This window comes from Mchenga conophoros, linkage group LG6, assembly GCF_057382185.1.
Source record: "Mchenga conophoros isolate Kocher_MC1m ecotype Shallow Benthic linkage group LG6, M_conophoros_male_GT1.1, whole genome shotgun sequence".
Classification (NCBI taxonomy): domain Eukaryota; kingdom Metazoa; phylum Chordata; class Actinopteri; order Cichliformes; family Cichlidae; genus Mchenga; species Mchenga conophoros.
In genome coordinates this window covers 20,594,536-20,615,238 of record NC_140531.1, presented here as the reverse complement: position 1 = coordinate 20,615,238, position 20,703 = coordinate 20,594,536, and the positions used below count along the sequence as shown (strand labels likewise).

The window sequence follows — 20,703 nt, the reverse complement described above, 5'->3', positions numbered from 1 at the left end:
TATATGGTATATTTTATATACCGCGAATTAATTTAACGCACATTTATCTCAACCGGTTTATTTATACTGTAGGAATAGTAAAGTTATGCTAGGTTAAACCAGAGCCACATATGTCCTTAAAGGGCCAGAGTCTTGGTTACAGGTTTTAATAAAAGATTTTAATAAACGCTGATTAAATCAGTGTGTGTTAAATGAGTGGACCCCGTGATTCAGTAGCTTGTAGAACAACCTTGTAGCAGCAGTAACTTGAATTGTTTTCAGCTTAACTTTAGCAGCAAATCATTTTTGGAGGATTTTTCTTACTCTGCTTTACTTCGTTAAGGTTTGCAGGCATTTCTTTATGCACAGAAAGGTCTTGTCATAGTATTTTTCAGTCAGGTTGAGGTCTGGACTCTGACTGGATTCTTGGCTGGTTGTAGATTTGCTGCCGTGTTTGACATTATTGTCCTGTTCCATGAAGTTAATTTGAACCAAGCTGTAGTTTTGGGACAGAATATTTTGGTATACAGAGGAGTTCATGATCAACTCAGTGACTGAAATGGTAAATGCCCTGTATTTGTATAGCGCTTTACTAGTCCCTAAGGACCCCAAAGCGCTTTACACAACCAGTCATCCACCCATTCACACACTGAAACAGTGACTGAAAGGTACCACGGCCCCGTGGCTGCAAAACAAGCACAAATCATGACTCTCCCACCAACGTGCTTGACAGTTGGCATGAGATTTTTCTACCAAGTTGCCGTGTTAGGTTTTCACCAAATGTGGTGCTGTGCTTCATGGCAGGACATCTCCACTTTGATCTCCTCTGTGCAAAGGACATTGTTCCAGAAGTCCTGTGGTTTCTTCAGATAAAGTTTGCAAATCTATCCGGTGCTGCCATGTTCTTTTTAAGAAAGAGACTTGTGTGACCTGGTGGCGAATTTCCTGGAATGTCTACTCTCAGTAACTGTCTTAAATGTTTTCCACTGGTGAATTATTTTTCCCCAGACTTAAGAATTATGAATTCAAATTGTTTGGAAATGGCATTATAAATCTTCCCAGACTGATGGCAGCAACAGGTGCTTTTCGGTGATCTTTGATGTTTTTAATCCTGTAAACTCACCTGAATGTACCAGATCACAATTGCTGATTATCAGTTTATTCCACAAAAATAAACACAATTGAGGATGTACTAGTTTTTGTAAAATAAGTAGAAGATGCATTATGTTGTGTATTGTTCATCTGAGCTTTAAGTAATTTAAGTAAAAGATTGTCATTTCCTTTTCACGTGACTGTATATTTCTGGTTTTCCAACCTTACTTATCCACCTGCGCTGCTCGCATGAATGACAAAATACAGAAACTTCAATTTGTTACTTTTTTTTAATGAATGAAATATATTTATTATAACTTTGGTCAACATGTAAAACTGTAAGACAGGGGCAGAAAAAGTCTCAATGACCGTTTTCCAAGAAAAGCTGGGGTTGTCTTTACACATGCATTAAACTTAATCCATTAAAGACAATTACCAGACGCCGCCGTCTAGAGCGTCTCTGCACACCGAAGGCTACCCTGTCCAGAATCAACTGCTGACCACGTGGCTGTAAATACACGAGTTAACTGCAAGCAGAGTGCTCAAAATATTGCTCATTTATTTATTTTGAAATCACATTAACCCCAATTTATCTTCATTTTCAGAAATGGCTTCTGAAGTGTATTTGCCCTGATGCAAGTTTCAGATAAACACCCAAATAGTGCCCAAAACACCTTTTGCTTTCACTGGTGCTTTACGAAAGTAAACATTTGGCTTCAAAGCCCAAAATTCAAGGAGGAGGAAAAAAAAAAAAAAGTCATCACTGTTCATAAAACATTAATGAACAACTTAAACAAGAGGTACGAAACATGGCATCCTCGAAATAAGGACAGAAGCTGAAGAGTTTTAGATCCTTTCTGCTCAGCTAAATTACTAAGTGCTCGCTGGATACGGTATGCTCTGTCCCTCTGAGTGCGCGTTTCCATTTATAGCACATTATGTGAATGAAAACAAAATAAAAAATAAAGACACGGTAACAGGTGAAATTAAGCAAGAGACAAAAGCAATTAATCTCCCACGTAACCCAGCCTGTCCCCCTGTAGCTCTGCAGCTCTGACTTGTGTTATTCTTGACAAACAGGTACAAAGACTGAGGCAAAAGTGTCACATGAACCCTCAGAGAATATTCATCACAAAAAGGTCAAAAGAAAAAAAAAAAAGAAAGCAGTGACGAACAAGATGATGGGATCTGAACCCAGGCCGCTCTTTTCGGTTTACTTCCACCAAACGTCAACAAACGCTGGTTTTAACTGATGACATTATAAACATTACCAGGAGAGGAACAAGGAAACATTAGACCGCAGGCATGTCCGGTTTCAGGGAAACATGCTGGAGCAGAAACAGGGTGTAAGAACCAGTAGACACCCCCTCCTCTTCCTGCTGCCGCTGATGCCCCCTCTTCCTCCTGTAGATTAGGTCTTGATCATCCCTCCATCTCCTTCGCTGACAAAACGCTTCCGCCCTCTAGTGGAGAAAGTCAAGACAGAGAAATGTTTTAGTGTTGGTAGGCAGCTCACAGACTCACAGATAAAGACATGGCACGTTTCACATTTTCTCACTGAGAACAAAACAACAGCAAATCGTCTGCTGTCCAAAAAGCACAGTGCAATCAAGAAATCACCGGGCCTTTACTGAAAATGTAACAGTGTATGTGTGGCTCGTTTTTAAAGATTTGCATCTTGAGCTGGAGCAAGATCAGGAAGCCAGAAAATACTGACAGATGTGTATTTAAGCAATAATAGCCGTGTTTAGAAAATGAAAAGGAGGTCATCCCATCCAGTGTGGACAACCTGTAACATCAGAGCATGAAAATGTGCGATACGTGTTCTTTGGAAGCTGTAGTTTGTCCTCCAACTGACAGCCAGTGCTGTTTGACGGGTTTAAAGGTATGTTCTAGTCCATCCTTAACACGTGGAAGACGTTGCATGAGCACACGAGTCTGCTGTTGGAACTGTGAGTGACGTCACTCTACGAGTTAAAAGCACTTAGAAGTAGAAAAGGACGCTGGTGTAAATGAGGCTTGAAGTGAGAGAGCAATTTGAGTGCTTAAATAAGAGTAGAAAAGCACTATATAAGTACCAGCTCATTTAAAGGGACTTATGTTTGATTGTTTTGTTTTGGCATGGATAAATGTGGAATTACACCTTCACTTCACGCCTTTATTGTCAACAGGGACAAGATGTATTATTTTCCAGATTCTTTCTGAAACTCTCAGTGGAACGGACCTGAAATCATTAGACAATAAACCCCGATTCACCTGGAGGGACAGGCATCCCTCAGCTGTTTGGTGATGACAGACTCCTGATAGCACAGGTCCACAAAAGTCTCCATGATAGAGTGGGCATGTGGCACATCTAGGCTGATTTCAGGCAGCTCATCATAGACGCGCTGGAAACCCTGCAGGAGAAAAAAAAAATGTATAAGTAGTAATACGAAAGTGATACAGTGCATAAAATGGTAGAAAATAAAAGGAGACTAACCCTGTTCATCTGATCAACAGTGATGAGGCCCGTTTTCCAGAAGGACTGCAGGAGCTTCATCATCATACTAGTGGCAGTGTCACCTTTAGACTCCAGCACCATCACTACAGCCTGGAAAATGAATTCAGAAACTGAATTTAAAATCTTTCTCCTCACATACAAGGTCTCGAATAATCAGATCCCATCTTATCTTGAAGACCTCACAGTACCGTATCACTTCAATACAGCACTTCACTCTCAGACTGCTACCTTGCTTGTGGCTCCCAGGATATTTAATAGTAGAACGGGAGAAAGAGCCTTCAGCTTTCAGGAACAGGCTCCCAGTTTGGAAATGGGAAACAGACACCCTGTTTACTTTTAAGATTAAGCTTAAATCTTTTCTTTTTGATAAAGAGTATAAAGAATACAGCTAGGGCTGTAGCAGGTGACCCCGAATCCTCCCTTAGTTATGCTTCAACAGATCTAAGCTGCTGAAGGCTTCCCATGATGCACTTGGCGTTTCTTTTTCCACTCTCCTTTTCATTCTCTCTGTGTTTATACACTACTCTGTCTTTAATCATAATTTATTATTATTAATCTCTGGTTCTCTTCCACAGTGTGTCTTTGGACCCGTCTCCCTGCTTCACCCCCAACTGGTCTTGCCAGAAGTTGCTTCCTTTTAAAAGGGAGTTTTTTTCCTCCCACTTTCACCACATGCGTGCTTATACAGGTTCATCTGCTTGTTGGGGTTTCTCTGTATTGTTGAAGAGTCTTTTTTTAACAATATAAAGCACTTTTAGGAAACTGCTGTTGTGATTTGACAGCATATAAATAAAACTGAAGTGAAATAGACGCACAATACTGAGAAACACGCACCAAGTATCATCATCCGATCAATGAATCGAAGTAAGAGAATCGAGGCCAGTAATCATCAACATTCTCTGAGCTGAACATTTTACAGCATTGTAAAGTGTTTCAGCCTACAGCCTACAGCCGAGGCAACTGTTAGACTAACATGAGACAGGACAAGGGGGGGTGAAACTGCCACGACTGTGCTCTCCTCAGTTGTGCCCTTTGCAGGCCTTGGACTGTGTGAAAAAATCCGTTTTTGAAGTCTGCATGCCCGAAAAGTAAAACTGGCTCTACTGCAATTAGCTGCATAACATTGTGCAAATCTTAGCAGGAACCCACAAGGTCACACAAGGAAGCAGAATTATCACCGCTGCCATACGTGCACTAAGCGTGCATCTGTTTGCACTCGGTCTAATATGGAACAGAAAAACTTGCCATCCAAAATTGAGCTTGTCAACTGTGTGCACGTTTGAAATTTGGTAACCAGTAATCTGTTTATACTTACACAAGGACACATTTTGGTTTGACTGATTTGAAGTGAGCTTAGCGAATACATGTACTGCAAATAAGAGACAATCACTGCCAAACACACAGTGTCCTTGGCAGAAAGCAGAAATGACTGTCACCGATCAGTTTCTTTTTTTCTTCCCAGTGTTGCTCTTCAGTTTACTTGACTCGACACCAGAGACAGAAAACACTTTAAAAAAAAAAGGCTCAGTTTACAGATTTTAATTCCTATTCTGTTATGTGTGAAGAACAAGTAGAAAAAAAATAAACCTTCTACTTTGTTTGACCTCACTTGACTTGAACAAATAAAAAGCTGTGGATACCTCGTAGACCAGCTCATGGTGGAAATGAGGCACTTCCAGGTCCCGGAGACAGTGCTCCGCCTCCGACACGTCTCCTGATATCAGATACTCTTTGAGCAGAAGATTCATCTGAAACAAACAAACAGCCACGTTAGCAGTGTGTGGCAACGTTATCAAACACAGCAGAAGACTGAACTGATGCATTGCTGCCGCATCAGTTGAGCTGCAGGTCAAACACTCATCAAGACTAACTAACCCACGTTTAATTCAGAGTAGGTATAAAAGAGTAAAGAGCCATGCATACAGTGTTCTACACTGAATTATCCCAGTGCTTACTCTCACCATGTTTATGTACAATAAACACGGTGAGAGTATACAGAAATGTAAGTAAATCTTTTTCTGTTAGGAGCTCCAGTATGAAAACATGTCTCCTGGCATCAATGCACAGAAAATCCACAAGCAGGAAAAAGGCTAACTAGAGCCCTGTACCTTCATTTAAAAGACACCCACTCATGATGGGAGACTCTGGCCAATCACAGATTGTTTTAGACCAGCTCAGGTGAGCAATTTAAGAGAGTGTAAAGAACAACAAAAAGAAACGTTCAAATCCAACGTAGAGCCAGAAATCATACATGTGAAGCACATCAAGGCACATGATGGTGGGAGGAGATCAGAAGAGAGGAGAGAACGAGCTGCACAAGGAAGGCTTGCTATCAAATTGCTCCTTTTCTTTTTTTCTTCTTTTTTTACTGCCAAATTACAGAATCTGCAACTAACCAGACAACATTTAAAGCCTATGAAATATTTTCATCTAGCCATTACTCCAGGAATAACCCAACCTTCATCTGGGAAATAAAATCTATCATGAAATGTTTAACGTTCCCGACAGAAAGAAAAACATTTCTTTGTTTGCACTTCTGCTTGAATTTTCAGTCTCCGCTCTGTTTTTATAGCAGGTTTGGTTATGTCACTCTCACTGCAGATCTGCACGTACATCAGGAAGCATGGTTTTACTTCAACCTATTTATGGAACGATTAGTCATTCGATTAGAGCGCGTGATTGATCCAAGATGCTCAAAACACTGAGCATGACCAACACTTCTGAGTCAACTTTGGATCCAATTCAGCGACGGGTCTGAAAACTACCGAGGCTGACACACCGCTCTCACTCGCACTCTTTTAAATGTTGCACAACTTACAGTTTGGGTTTGTTTTCCTCAAGTGGAACTCCCACATTGTCCACACCCACATTCACACGGCAACAAAATCCCAGATTACTGAAGAGTGATTGTAAACAAAAACAAACCAGAGAAACAAAAGACCGAGTAGCAGAGCCCATCAGCACAAGCACACGCAGATGATTACTTATTATGATTACTTATTAAGCCATTTTCAATAAAAAATAAGTTTAAAAAAGTAAATTGTGATTGAAGTGCAGACTTTCAACTTTAATTCAAGGGGTTTAACAAGAGTTTTGTGTTAACTGTCTAACAATTACAGCCATTTTTATACACAGCCCTCCATTTTCAGAGGCTTAAACATAATTGGACAAACTAACAATTTTAAACATAAAGACTGTTTTCATATTTGGATGAAAAATCCTTTGCACTGCATTTGACTGCCTAAAGTCTGGAAGCCAAATGCTGCGTCTCCTCCCTTGAGATGCTCTGCCTTCAGTCGCTGCGTGTTTGTGGGTTTTTCTGCCTTCAGTTTTGTCTTTACCAACTAAAAATCACGCTCTACTGGGTTGAGATCAGGTGACTGACTTGGCGCCTGAGTATATCATTTCTTTGCCTCCATAAAATCTAGAGTTGCTTTTGCAGGGCTTTGGCTCATTATCTACTTGTGCTGTGAAGCGTCGTCCAATCTGTTTTGCAGAATTTAGCTGAATCTGAACAGAGAGCATAGCCCCGTCCACTTCAGTCCATCCTGCTACTTCCATCAGCAGCCACATCATCAATAAACCCTAGTGGGCCGGCTGCATACGCACCTGTGCCGTAATGCTGCCTCCACGATGATCATCATGTATGTTTTGGATTATGAGTCGTTTCTCTTCTCTAAGCGCACTTTATCATCATCAGTCCAAATCATTCCCCCCCAAAGTGTTAATTTGCCCTTCTTGTTCTTGAGTGAAACTCACGGAAACCATGGAAACAATTAACCTCCACTTTAGTTGCCTTCTTTTGGTGTTGTTGAGAATGCAGCAGATTGTTGATCTGGTCACTCCTAAAGTTTTTGTTCTCTCCAACTGGTTTTATTTTAGTTTTTCAGCCTAATGATACACTGCCTCTACCGCAGTGAGATCTCCTCGAGCCTCATATTTAAAATTAAAGTGCCAAGCTATAAAACAGAAATGTAACATTTTCAATTAACTTCTGATGTGATGATCTCCAGATGGATCAGCTGCCATTAAATAAGAGAATAGGCCTCACCTGGCCATGAAATTGCTCATCAGTCAGCTAAATTAATTTGGAGCTTCTGGAAAAAAGCAGGTCATTGTGCATAAAAATACTGGTGATCACAGACACAGCTATGGTATCAATTTCAAAATCCTATGTATCAAATTCAGTAGATTTTCATAAAACTTTACCTCTGACCCCTGATCCTTAGGTCAAGGTCACTAAGATCCAAACTTGTCCCAAGATTTTAAGTAGATGAACCTACGGTATCATTTTAAAACTCCTACATCGCATCGCTCTCACGTTGTTGCATTTACAAACGTACGTGTCCATTGCCCCTGCCCACCTGGCAGGGTGACAACAATACCCCATTTTTAAGCAATTAACAAGGTCCTTTTTTTAAACCCCATAATTTAAAAGGAGGGAAACATATGGACTTAAGTGTACATGAAGTTGCACGGTACACTCTGCACTAATCCTCTGTCCTCCATCCTCCGGCCTGCGACCTAGAAACCAATTTCAGTACGCCACGTTAAAGCGTGTCTCAGTTCATAATGTGCATCACACGAGCAGAGGAGAGAGAAGGCTTGTTGTGTCAAATCCTGTCTCCTTGTGTCTTTCCCTTGCCTCCTCACACCTTTAGAGGGAGGGATCAAGACACAAGGAGAGGAATCGATTGAGACGGTCTTAATTTTAATCATTTATTTATCATGTTATTGCAGGACACTCTGGGTTTTTTAAATCTATGCATATGTTGACGCTTATAAGGTGATTTAAATTAAATCCTGTTTATATTCTCACACACTGTTTATTGTATTGATTTGGCAGAAAGAGACTCTACTGTGAGAGTGTGTTTGTTTATGTCTGCCCCTCCCATGCCTTTTTTTTTCTTTTTTAAATTCTCACTTCTCAGGGGGGAAAAAAAATCTTTGCTGACACAGCAGCTAGACTGTGGCGCTCTACCCAGCATGCACCGTTTTCGCCCTGTTTACATTACATAATGTAATACACACTTGGAACTCCGATGTGAGGGATTCACTATGATATCACAAGCGAGTGACTTATCAGTTTCTGAACGGGGTGAGGCTTACCTCTTTGATGAGATGTTTGACAGGTCTCAGACCTCCACCGACACCCCACACGTTGTCCAGGCGAACCATCTCCCTCTTCATGGACAGCAGCACAGCAGCGCGGTCTAAAGCCACTCTAAAGAAAAGGATCACAGTTAGGTGGAGGGGAAGGGTGGCAGGGGCACAATACAGCCTTTCTTACAACGCGTTGAACTGCAGCTTTCACCTGGCATGCTCACAGTCCACTTTGCCCTTGTAGCAGTCCAGGAATGACATGGGGAGGACGTGGTCTGCGATGGCTCTGGCTATAAACTGGCCTAACATCTGCAAGGAACAGGAGGAAAGATTAAGCGAACCAAGTGAAGCCACATAACAAACATACCCGACTAACATTTGTTTTATTATTTAGTTTTAGCTCTTAAATGTATTAGGCCTCTGCACTGCTGAAGGTGGCGATCTAGTATGCAACATTTTGCTGCCTCGTAATAGAAGAAAGATACAAAGAGCATGTGTAATATTTGAAGAGGATTTGTGTGCACCTTTGGGATAAAAAGGGGTTTACACTTAACCACGGTTGAACCCTCTCCACCCTCTGAAGCACACAGTTATATTTGGTAGCATATCTGTGAGTGTTTCTTCCCATCATGCATCAGCTCTACCTGCGGGGCATCCGGTGTGTCCAGGATGAGGTCCGGGAGCTCTTTAAGCATCTTGTCGAAAGCTCGCCCCATCTCACTTTGCGACAGCATCTTCCCCGACAGATCAGACAGCAGGCGGGAGGTCAGTTCTCTGTGGCTCGCCTTGCCTTCGAGGGACAGGGACACAGCCAGAGAGGAGAACTCGTACTTGTGCTGGCCCAAATTGAGCTCCTTCAACAGCATCTGATAGGGTTTGGAGGGAGAACTGCATTTAGTTTTTACAGTTTAAGCATTTTTAAAAATGACCCCAAAACACAAACACATTATGCTTTTCAGAAGCGAGAGACAAACCGAAGCCTAATCAGGCCCAGACAATCAAAGCACAGTGCGAGTGCAGGCCACTGAGAGAGGGAGTGCCTTCGTGTGCTTGGCACCCGTGCATAGGGTGAGCACAGCCCAATACACCTGTTGTTAAAAGCTCCACATTACTTCAGTCATCCAGCTTTGTTCTTTAAACCTGCTCACTCTTGGTCAGCATGCACAGACTTCAAAAGCTTTATTATAATTACTTACCTGAACCTCTTTTGTGTCCCCATGCTCAAAGTACTCCTGTACAATCGGGTTCACCATTTTCTCAAGTTCCTTCTCGTCTATCTCGGGCACGACCGTCTCGTAGACCGTGTCCCCCTGTGTAAAAAATACACACACGCGGCGTCAGTCAGAAACAAGCACGCACAGCAGAGCGGATGCACGTTCATTGTTGAATTTCTCATCAGCTTTGTTTCAGGATTATATGAAGTATTTTCAACAATTCTAAAATACACAGTTCAACTTACAGTACTGTGCAAAAGTCTTGAGCCACCCCTCATTTCTTTATACTTTGCTAGGAAAATAGGTGCAGTGGTTTGAAACATGCAAACATTCTGTACAGGGTAAAACAGTCAATAACAGAGTTTGTATAATTCTAATGAGCTTAAGACTCAAACGGACACCTTTATTCTTCTGAGACAGGCTTCACTGTAATTTCTTTAAGTAGTCTTCAGGAACAGTTCCCAAGATCCTGGAAGGACATTCAAAGCTCTTCTTTGGATGCCGGCTGCCTCTTTTTTTTTTTAACCCCGTTCTCCTGGATGCTTTCCAGATGTTACTGAATGTGCCATGTTTTACTGATGGCTTTATACACTCACTGTTGTGCCTCTCTCCTGACCTCCTCTGTACATAGTGGCATTGATTTGAACTAAAAGTTTTAAGTTTGGATTCATCACTCCATAAGACCTGTTAAAACTGATTTTAAAACTGATTTTCAGCCCATTTCTTGTGTAATGTCATATTCCTCAGTCTTCTTCAGAATGGCGTCTTGAGAGTTACCCTTCCAATGAGACCATTTCTGATGTCATAGGTGTCAGGCTTTCAGATACTTTCATCTGCTGTAGATATTTTAAGTTTTAAGCCTAATAGCTCTTAGGAAATGACCTTATTGGTCCAAAAATAATTTTTTATGACAGTCAACCTGTTAACTTTAGTGTTCTTATAGATTGAACTCAAGAAATGGGAACACACTGTGTGGACTTGTAGCAACAAAATGCTGGAATTGTTTTTTGTCTGTTATGTGTAGACAACACTGGTTCATCCTCGAATTAGGCGGCCTTTTTATGCTTGAATGAGTCGTAGTTCAGTGTTAAGTAGCTTAAAGAAAATTCTTTTAAAATACAAAGAAACGAGGGGTGACTCGAGGCTTTTGCACTGTACTGTATGAGCTAATTTCGTATAACTGCGTGATATATAAGATATTTTTCACTGGAATTTTCACGAGAGCATCCATATTCATTCTTGAGGTGCTTTTCTTTCCGTTATTAAAGCTCTGAACATCCACCAGATCCCCAGAGAGCTGTGCAAGACTCATACTGAGTTTGTGTTTCTCCCCAAAGAAACCAGAAGTTGTTACCTTTGAAAGTCTCACAACCATTTTGACCTTTCAGTTCATCTATTGAAAACTTTTCCTTTTTGGGCATACCAAAAACTCCACAGAAGATGTGTAAACATAACACTGACTGAAAACGGGCTACCGGTGAGCTTTAACCTAAACTTCTGTCCCAACACTTGTATTTACGAATTCCAAGGATATGAGTAAACTAACGTTCAGCTGAGGTTTTGAACAACCTGGAGCACAAATGATAATCTCAGTGCAGGCTAACATATACATTTCTACAAGACCTCTTAATTATTTGAGTTATTTTAAGGAAAAACCACCTCCTAAAAATAATTAGTCAAAGAAGAAGAAAGAGGCATTCCAGCGTGTTACAGTTCCCATTTCTAGGCAGCTCCTTTATCAGGTGATCTGTGCAGTCTGATTCAAAGTCCAAAGTCTGCACATGTCTCGTCTATTTTTCTGTACCACTCTGTCCCAGTTCCCTTTTAACAGTCAACATCTTTACGCCACCTTCGTGCTCCAGTCAAGGCTGAAATCACACCGGCTTTTCTGAGCCATTTCCAAACAGTTATCAGCATTTTACAGACAGGAGCGCCGTTCCCAGCCTGCATTCAGTCGCAAGTGCAGCAAGAGACAAACAAACTCGGCCTTTGGCGTCACATGGATGATAACGGGGTTAAAGATTGCAAATAGTGTTGACTGCAATGGGACGGAGCCATCTGGATTTAAGAAACATGCTAGCAGACCAATTTTTTTAACGGGTTTCAAACAAAGCTTGTTAAGATTTTTGATATGAAAACAGTCTTGTATTTCCCAGGAAATCCTACTGTCAACATTTCCGGTGTTTCTGCGTAGCATGGGAGATGGATTACAATGCATCTCATCAGCAGTTCAGAATCAGAACGTGGACATAAAGAGATAAAGGGTGCCATCCAATGCACTGACTGCTGGAAGGAAAAAAAACACAAACAAAAGCCCCCTGACTGCTGGATGCCAGCATTTGAAAGCAAAGGACTTACAGATATAAAACAAACCTGCTTGCAGATAATCTGAAGTGTTAAAAGACAAACCCCCCAGCGGCCTCACCTGATAAGATTCATCATAGTTGGGGTCGTGTATGTCGGGCTCCTCATCTTCGTAAACCATCCCAGCAGCTCCCCAAACTCCTTTACCACCTGCCCCACCTGAACACGAAGAGTCAGCATTAACAGTCAGCAGTATAAGTCATGATGCTCAGGATGCATTGCTTCAAACGTAACTGCACTGCTACTATAATGCCATATGCTTGCATTGCATTGAGTAGGTGACGGCTACACACTATTCAAAAGGTGCCAAATCAATTAGAGCGGTGAAAGCACCAGATGCAGCAATGCAGTTTTGGACAGATTCAGAAAGAAGGTACATCGCTAATAACCCTTTTCCATCAGTATCTACTCGGCACGACTCAACGTGGTTTTTAGGGTTTCACCTGGTACCGAGTAGTTTTTAAGTACGTACTCGGGTGGGATTCCAAACAATTCGAGGCGATCTGAAAAAGTGATGTCATTTTTGAAACAGAGCATCGAGGGGAATTGGCTGCACAGAAACAACACTGTGGTCCTCGAGTCTGACAAAATGCCACAGAGTGAGGAGCAGGTATGCAATCGCCTCAATGTCCGCCTTTGTTGTAGCGTTCGTGTTGCAAACAAATGATGTCACTGGACGTTCTGTTGTGTTGCTATAACAGCCCCTTGAGTCGCGTTGAGCCGATCCAAGTAGAAACTAATGGAAAAAAGGGCTGAAAATTGCAGCGGACTGCAAATTATACCTTTTTTTGGCAGGCCTCTGCCTTTGCCCGTCCTGGATTTCCGGTCATTGGTGTTGACTTTGCCTTTCGGGCTGTGCGGGTCACCACCCGCCACTTCTCCCGACTCCGAGAAAGACTCGCTGGTGGAGTTGCGAGACGAGGATTTGCGCAGGCGACGCTTGGCTTTAGCTTTCAGACGAGCCTCGTGGAGCGCCTTTTCCTGGGGCGTCCAGTTGCCGTTCACCTCGGCCTCATTTAGCGAGTCGTCGTCGTCGCTGTACGGATGGTTAGCCTCCGCCACGGTGCCACCAGGAGCAAACCTCCCTGCAGTGAGAGGAGTGGATTTGTTCGTTAATGAACTGGTCTACACTGTGACAAACAACCTTATAAAAGTACACAGAATGGCCACAAGTATACAGACAATAAATATAAAGTTTTTTATAGCACGTCTTTGTCCTGTCTCCATCCCCTAACCCCAACCGGTCGCTGCAGATGGCTGCCCTTCCCTGAGGCTGGTTCTGCTGGAGGTTTCTTCCTGTTCAAAGGGAGTTTTCTGATTGGTAGATGGATCATCTACCAACGTCGCCTTTAAAAATAGTTTTTCACAGTGGAAAACTTTAAATATTATTTGAGCGACTTTAAAAAACATCAACACTCTCAAGTGTTCCCAGTTTTGCCCTTTGTGACGACTGCAAAAAAAGAAAAACAAAGGACACACTGACAAGAACGGAAGCCACAGTAAAAGGTAAACATTAAACTACTATTTAGTAACAACACACGAGTCTAAAAATAATCCAGCACTAGTTTTCTGAACAATAACACAGACGACTCAAATCACCTACAGCAGCGGACTGATTTCTGAGGTAAGCAACTTTCATAAAAACTGCTCCTGTCTGAGTAAAACACAAAAAAATAAATACAATTTAAAAAGTGAGTTTAAAAAGGTACAGCTCTGTTACTAAAGCCAAGTTTAGCTGCAAGCCTGAACAGTTAATGGTGACTGTATTTCCCGTGGATGTTTACAAAGCCAAGACTCACTCTGGCAAGACGACATGGCAACATTTAACCTATCGGTGTTGTGCAAGAAGTCTCGCTTTGTGACTTTTTCTGCATAAGAACAGCTGCACGACTATAGCAAAATAGTTCATACCGAAGGTTTACGGGCCAACTTCCAGTCTTAATTTTTCTTGCATTTGCAAACAATCAAGTGCACCCTTCAGCTAATACACTGGCTTTCTGTCCACCTGTGTGTGTCAGGGCAGTGTTTTGCACAGCAAACCAAAGGTCACATAACAGGCAAAACATTATTCAGGAAGTCTGCAGTGCAAACTCACTCGCATGCATAGCTTTTTGACACTCACCAGCATTTTCAGAAGACATAAGGTGGATTGAGTCGGTATTTTAATACGCTTCTATGGGTGTATGGAGAAAAAAAAGGGAACATAAATTAACCGAAAGTTAGCTTCTTGCAAGCGTGGTGAAACAAACAACAAACCAACAAGTGTGACTGGAGCTGTGATGCAGGCATGGAGGGAGGAGGGAGCGAGCAAAGGAGAGCACATGCTGTAGAAATGCTGACGCCAGTTTTTCTTTTTGTTTTTTTTAACTCCTCTATGTTCTCGCGGTCTGTGGGGCGCAGCTAGAGTGGACTTGACTACATATGGCATGGCTGGGTCCATGAATGATCACATGACAGCACTGTAGGAGTGAGGGAAAGCAGCAGGAGGAATGCCTGAGGGTGAAATTCATACTCAGCACCCTAATGCATGGCTCCAAAAGGAAGTTTGTGGAGTTATAGCCATACAGGTTATAAGGACAAGCTGAAAACACACACAGGGCGTCCCAGCAACAGATAAGTATCCAAAAAAAAGGAGAACCAACTGTAACTTGTGGTTTCCTGCTTTTCTTTTTTCTTTTTAAATGACATTACAACAAAACAACACATCTGCAGAGTTCACAGTAAAGTTAATAACAAAGAAAAGGAAGGAGGAACCATCCTGATTTAACCCGTTGAAGTAAAAGTAGCACCACACCCTGGCCTTCCAAAACCTGTAAACAACCGACCACGTGTCACCTCCTCCTCCTTTGGTTCCTCCTCCTCCCTCCTCAGCACAGGCCACAAGGGCCTGTCCGGGCAGTAAATTAGGAACTACCCAATGGCAAAGTGCCAAACACACAACTGACCAACTGGAAAGGAGCAGAAAAATGAGAAGGCACAGAGGAAAAAAAAAAAAAAAAAAAAAAGCAGTTTGCAAAGACAAGAGTTGCATAAGAAAATGTAAGCAAATCCAACCAAGCCTGCTAACTTTTAGACTCTACAAAGACCACATGGCTGTCTTCTTAAAACAGGCCTGAGTGTCACCGTCGCAGTCCTGTAAAACTGCAACAACAAATCGCACTCTAGCCTTTAACACTAACACTGCACACCTAATATAGAGCACCCAATGGAAACCTCCCCCTCCCACCCACTTAACACACATACAGATATAGGCAGACGCAGGCCAGCGCAGGACCTCTGCCCTGCATGACATATGGGAGCTAGTCGCTGGCAGAGAACATGATCGGCCCAGTTCAGCTTTAAGTATCTGCACGACCGAGGCGTGCATGAATGAGAAGAAGGTCAGTGGAGCAGAGTTTTCACATTACTCCAAAGGGACCCACCTAGTTTATCAAAGCTGTAAATATAGTACATGTGCTGCCCAAGTATAAAGTTAGATGTATGCAAGTACAGCAAGTTCTTTTTAGTCAAAGCACAAAGTCTGCACGTCTTATGACGTAGTCAAAGCCATTGATGTGTAGATGACGGATATATTTAACATGTTCACTCTCAAAGAAAGCTTCAGCTGACACACCCTACCCTCTAACAAATACTCACACTCAGGTGTAGTCTGCACATACAAGGGCTTCACAAAAGGTAAATATGTACGGCACAAACTACTAATCTCAGTTTCAGAGGGTTAAAATCAAGAGTAGCTGTAAATATATAGACATCTTTCTACATTAACTCAAGCAAATGTGAGTGGGATGTCCTTTGGGGCCAAATAAGCATCTGCACCATGATAAAAGAGGGGGTAGGGTGTGGATGTCTTTGAGGTTTAACTGTCATTTCAGTTTAATGAAAAGAAACTCCGACAGAATTTTTCCTTAAAAACATGTGCCAGGCACTTAGCCTAAACTTGGATGGTGATTTGTGCTTAAATATACAACTGCAGCGGGCTCACAAGCAGGCCACACGTGCAACAACAAAAAAAAGACAGAAAAAAAAAAAAAAAAAAGAAAGTGCTCGGTCCTTGTTTTTTTTTATGTTGGAAACGTTTGCTGGTTGCAGAACAACAACGACAATGATAAAGTGCTCACAAAAGATTAGAGCTACTCTGATAAACAGTCGAGAGGCTGATGGCTCGTTTTGTTATCATCAGCCAATCACTCGTGTGTTGTCAAGCACGGGCGGTTTGCTCAGCTTACGAACTAAAGGGCCTGATGGTGTGTGCAAACATGTTTTTCACAAATGTGAAGAGGTAACAAAAGAAGAGCAGCCACAAAGAGGTCCAACGTGATGTTTATGGCCACGATGCCCTTAATGCACATATATACACATGCTCTCTCTCTGAAGAGATCACAGACCTGCTCCCACACTGTGGGGAAACATCCTGCTCACAGGGGCAGTGTCTAATTTTTAGACCAAGTTTTTTTATAGAAGCCCTTTTAAATCCGTGCCAAATGACCATAAAGAGGAGGATAAATGCAAACGCTGCGCTGCCATTAGTCGATTGTGTTGGTGTAATAAGAATAAAAGCTGCAAGAAGCTCCAAAACTATTTCCAGGGTCGAATACTTTTGCACTTGACACAGTTTTGAAAGTGAGGAGAGGCTTGTTCTGTTGCAGAAGTTCCCATTTAAACCCAGTAGATGGGATGTTCTGGCAGTGCAAAGCCATCACTTCAGCCACTAATAACTCATCTTATTACACCTTAATTAACACCTAACAGCAGCACCTTGTTGCAGAACTGACAGAAACGGCCTAAAGGTCTGATCATCTGGGCGGATTAATACGACTTTACACCCACTGCTGTGTGAGCTCAGACTGATCCACGACCTAACGAGGAGCCGTTCTTCTTGTTTTCCAAGCCAGACAATAGACTCTTTGACGGTGTCTGTCGCAACCTCATCAATGAGGCTTGACCTTCAAGGAAGTTAATGCAGAAATACCCATCCGTGCACACATGCTCTCACTACTATGACATACCAATAATGCACCATGTGGGGTGTCACATATACATACATATATGTATATACATATACACACACACACACACACACACACACATACAGTCTGCACAGACAACCTTGGGACAGGCAGCTGCAGGGCGTTTTCAGGCAAACAAACCAATGGAAGATTATGGTAAGTGTGATCCATACAACCTTGGCGCTAATAATGCATTTCTTATGTAACACTTAAATGCACTGCAACGCAGAGCTTATGTAAGGTTTCGCTGTTGGCTCGTATTCTGGAGTGGGCTGTACATTTCCACATCACCGTCGAAACCATGTGGGTCATGTTACCATAAAACAACAATAACAACAACAACAACAACAAATAGAGCGCAATGATCATCAAAACCATCGCTCATATAACCCAAGAACGCAAAAAACAAACAAGCAACCTCGGTTTCGTTTCTATCTATGATCAAACACGGTGATATCTTCCGCAAACCAGGATCTCAACATATGACTTGGTGCAGGATATTGAGGTTTAATGCCACCTGCACAGCTTTTAAAACACGCAGGGTGACATGGTGCCACGCGCACGCACAGACGGAGGAATCGTGTCTGTCAGCTTAAACACAAACTCCCTTCTTTGTTCGTTTTTGTGTGTGCGCGCTTCCTTGGCATCGAAGATGGACTATAAGAAAAAGTCTCAACGACGACTCGCAAAAGCGGAAGTAAGCACGATCTCGTCCAATCAAAAGCGCGAAAGGGTTAAATGTAAAAGCAGACCAACAGCAAGCTTACAAAAGAGAAAAAAACAGTAAAAATACAAATGGGGTTTGGTGCGAGTCGAAAACGCAAATCTGCGCTACAGTGCACAGATTTATTTGTAATCTTTTGCACCCACCACCGCCTCCCTGTGTGTGCGTGTCTGGTTTTTTAAACGGAGCACATGGTAGTGGGAGCATGGCTGGCGTTGCAGACAGTCCCATGCGAGGAGGGACAATGGATCGAGCGAGGAGGCCCTATCTGTGTGGTTGCTTCTCCAAGGCTTCGCATCGAGGTTGGACCCACTCACCGTCGGCCTGAGGAGCGGTGTCCATGTCGGTCGCCATGGCGCTCTCTCTCTTCAAATGCTCGATTAAAAACCCCTGGCGGTGCACTCCTCCTCCCGTCGAGCTGCCGTTAGCTGCAAGAGGGCCCCCACTAAAATAAAATAATAAAAATAAATAAATAACAGTCCTGCAGGTCAAACCTCTGCACAGCAGCCTCGTTTACTGCGAGTTTTACGGGCAAGAGAGACGCTGGAGTGTCTTTTTCGTGCTTAGCTTAGAGAGGAGTAAAAAAAAGATGAGTAAAAATGAGTGAAGGCGCGAGATGGAGGAGTTCAGTCCTCTTGTCCGCGTGCACAGCTGGGGTGTAAAGTTAAAAAAAAAACAATCACGCTGTGGGGGGAAGGAAGCGGGTGAACTAGTTGAAGAGCATTTCATCAAACAGCCTGGAAGATAAACAAAGTCTGTTTTTAACTTTGCAGAGCGACGCGAGAGGAGTCACGTGTCGAAAACGCGGACGGGGAGTGGTCAGCGCAGGGGGTGGGTGCTAATCCCTAGCGACCAATCACAGAGCAGCAAACGTCTGCACGTCTCCAACGGAAAATACCCAAACAGTGCTGTTTTTTGATATCGATCCGATACCAAGTAAATACAGGGTCAGAACTGCTGATACCGATATTTTTAACCCGTAAAGGCAGCGTGAGAGCAGTGTCACTCTGAAAATTCACACATTTTAATGACAACTAAATCACTACGACTTTTACTTTCCACAATAATTTGTTAAGACAGCAAGAACTCACCTTTCTGCCTTTCTTTTTTTGTGTATTTTTGATTTCCAAAAAATAATTTGTTTAACACAAATCAGTGGACCACATGCTGAACTCAGAGGATAGAAACAAAGTAACAATCCTACTACGCTGGTAGCTCTGAAATTCCAGTGTTGGTATCGATACTAACATATTTGTATTGTTCCGCCCACTTCTATTCAACAGGATTACCGCCCAGCAGAGTTTCATCAGAATGGTTAGAGAGGTTACGTCAGGGTTTTTTTTATGCATGAATGATCGGTTTTGTTTTAATTATTATACTTTTAAAGTAGGGCTATGGGGTAGTTTGTGTGTGTTTACTTGCCTTTTGATGCGCTATATCCTTTTATATATAGGCTTACTCATCTTTTTGTTGTTACACATATATTTAATTATTTAAGACCAATAAAGATTTTAAAGAAACCGTCCATCGCACAGTGCCTGTTTGTCCCTGATATGAGTACCTAAAGTAGTTTTCTTTGAAATGCAGACTCTTCAGTCACATTACTGCAGGGGCCACTGAATGATTGGAGAACAGATGTTAGTGGTGCAGATATTTGGATCAGCCTTGTTCTAGCTTCTTTTGCTTCTACTGTTACAATCCTTGTGAATTTTACTAGTGTTACAATTAATACTTTTATTTATATTTGTTGATTTTGAGGCTTTATGCAGCCCTGGTCTGTATCTGATTACATGCAAGTTGCTCTGTGACTCCTTACTGTACATTGATCAACTTGCTATAAATAGATAAAACGTGATAATCCACATTTAAACACCTTTTTATGTCATCTGAAATCTCACCGCTAGGTGGCGTTAAAGTATGTTTGATCACATGGGCCCGTAGTATTTGTCACTGTCACACTATTCTTTCACTGTAATGGCCTGCCTGTTTACTCACTGGCTTAGCCAAATGTTGGATCACGGTGCACATTTTCTTCATTTTCTTTCCCCCCACGGTGATAGTGGGTCCACCTCCACGTGTCGTTGAATGTGGGTGGTACACACTGATACCATCATGCCATCGATGAACCGGTTTATCCATGTTTTCTTCACTTGATGCTGTAGGCATTTTATTAAATGCATATTAACTTAGGAATGTATGACTATAGATTGTGACAGCAGATTTGAGCGATTCGGTTACTCTGAGTGTGTGTGAGTTTGTGAAATAAGAGTATTATTGTTGTTTTGAGTCAGGGCAGTGAAGTGAAGCTCAGCACTGGAGACGTGTCCCTTTTCAAAGGTAACACGTAAGCTCAAAACTTGTATAAGTGAGAAAATACACGCATTGGCCACTTCATTGGGTACAGCTGCTTGCTTATTAATAGGGGCCTTTCTAATTGGATTCTCTCCAGGTACTTGGACTGCGGGAGGAAGAAAGATTAGGTTAAGATTAGGTTAACTAGAGATTCTAAACTGTCCAGAGGTGTGAATGTGAGCACAAACATAGAGATGTTTTAGCCCTGTGACAGACTGACGACCCGTTCAGGGTATATCCTGCCTTTGATCCTATGACAGGTCGAATAGGCTCTCTTTCTTCCTTAAAGAAAAAAGGTTGAAATAATATGGTCAAGTTGACCTGGTGGAATTCAAACTGAGCATTAGAATGAGGAAGAAATGTGATTTA

The 20,703-nt window shown here is 42.2% G+C and overlaps 1 protein-coding gene across 2 annotated transcripts; it reads right to left on the bottom strand.

Moving 5' to 3' along the window:
* Window positions 1-1,347: 1,347 nt before the first annotated feature.
* Window positions 1,348-18,778, bottom strand: pdcd4a (programmed cell death 4a). 2 transcript variants are annotated; one of them, XM_085276715.1, is made up of 11 exons: window positions 18,300-18,778; window positions 13,035-13,337; window positions 12,314-12,411; window positions 9,871-9,984; window positions 9,319-9,540; window positions 8,886-8,983; window positions 8,681-8,795; window positions 5,212-5,319; window positions 3,551-3,661; window positions 3,328-3,467; window positions 1,348-2,534 (listed from the first exon to the last, which is right to left on the bottom strand). In XM_085276715.1, the coding sequence occupies exons 1-11, from the start codon at window positions 18,334-18,336 to the stop codon at window positions 2,483-2,485; spliced, it is 1,398 nt and encodes a 465-aa protein (XP_085132841.1). In that variant the 5' UTR covers window positions 18,337-18,778; the 3' UTR covers window positions 1,348-2,482. The 2 variants fall into 2 exon arrangements, with proteins under 2 accessions (XP_085132841.1, XP_085132842.1); XM_085276716.1 differs by lacking the exon at window positions 18,300-18,778 and adding an exon at window positions 14,375-14,537.
* Between the last annotated feature and the right edge of the window lie 1,925 nt (window positions 18,779-20,703).

Coding starts and splice junctions, on each gene's coding strand:
- pdcd4a (XM_085276715.1), bottom strand. CDS start 18,336: ATGGCGACCGACATGGACACCGCTCCTCAGGCCGACG. Junction 5,320..8,680: donor TCAAACATCTCATCAAAGAG/GTAAGCCTCACC, acceptor TGTTTGTTTCAG/ATGAATCTTCTGCTCAAAGA. Junction 3,662..5,211: donor ACCATGAGCTGGTCTACGAG/GTATCCACAGCT, acceptor TTCATTTTCCAG/GCTGTAGTGATGGTGCTGGA.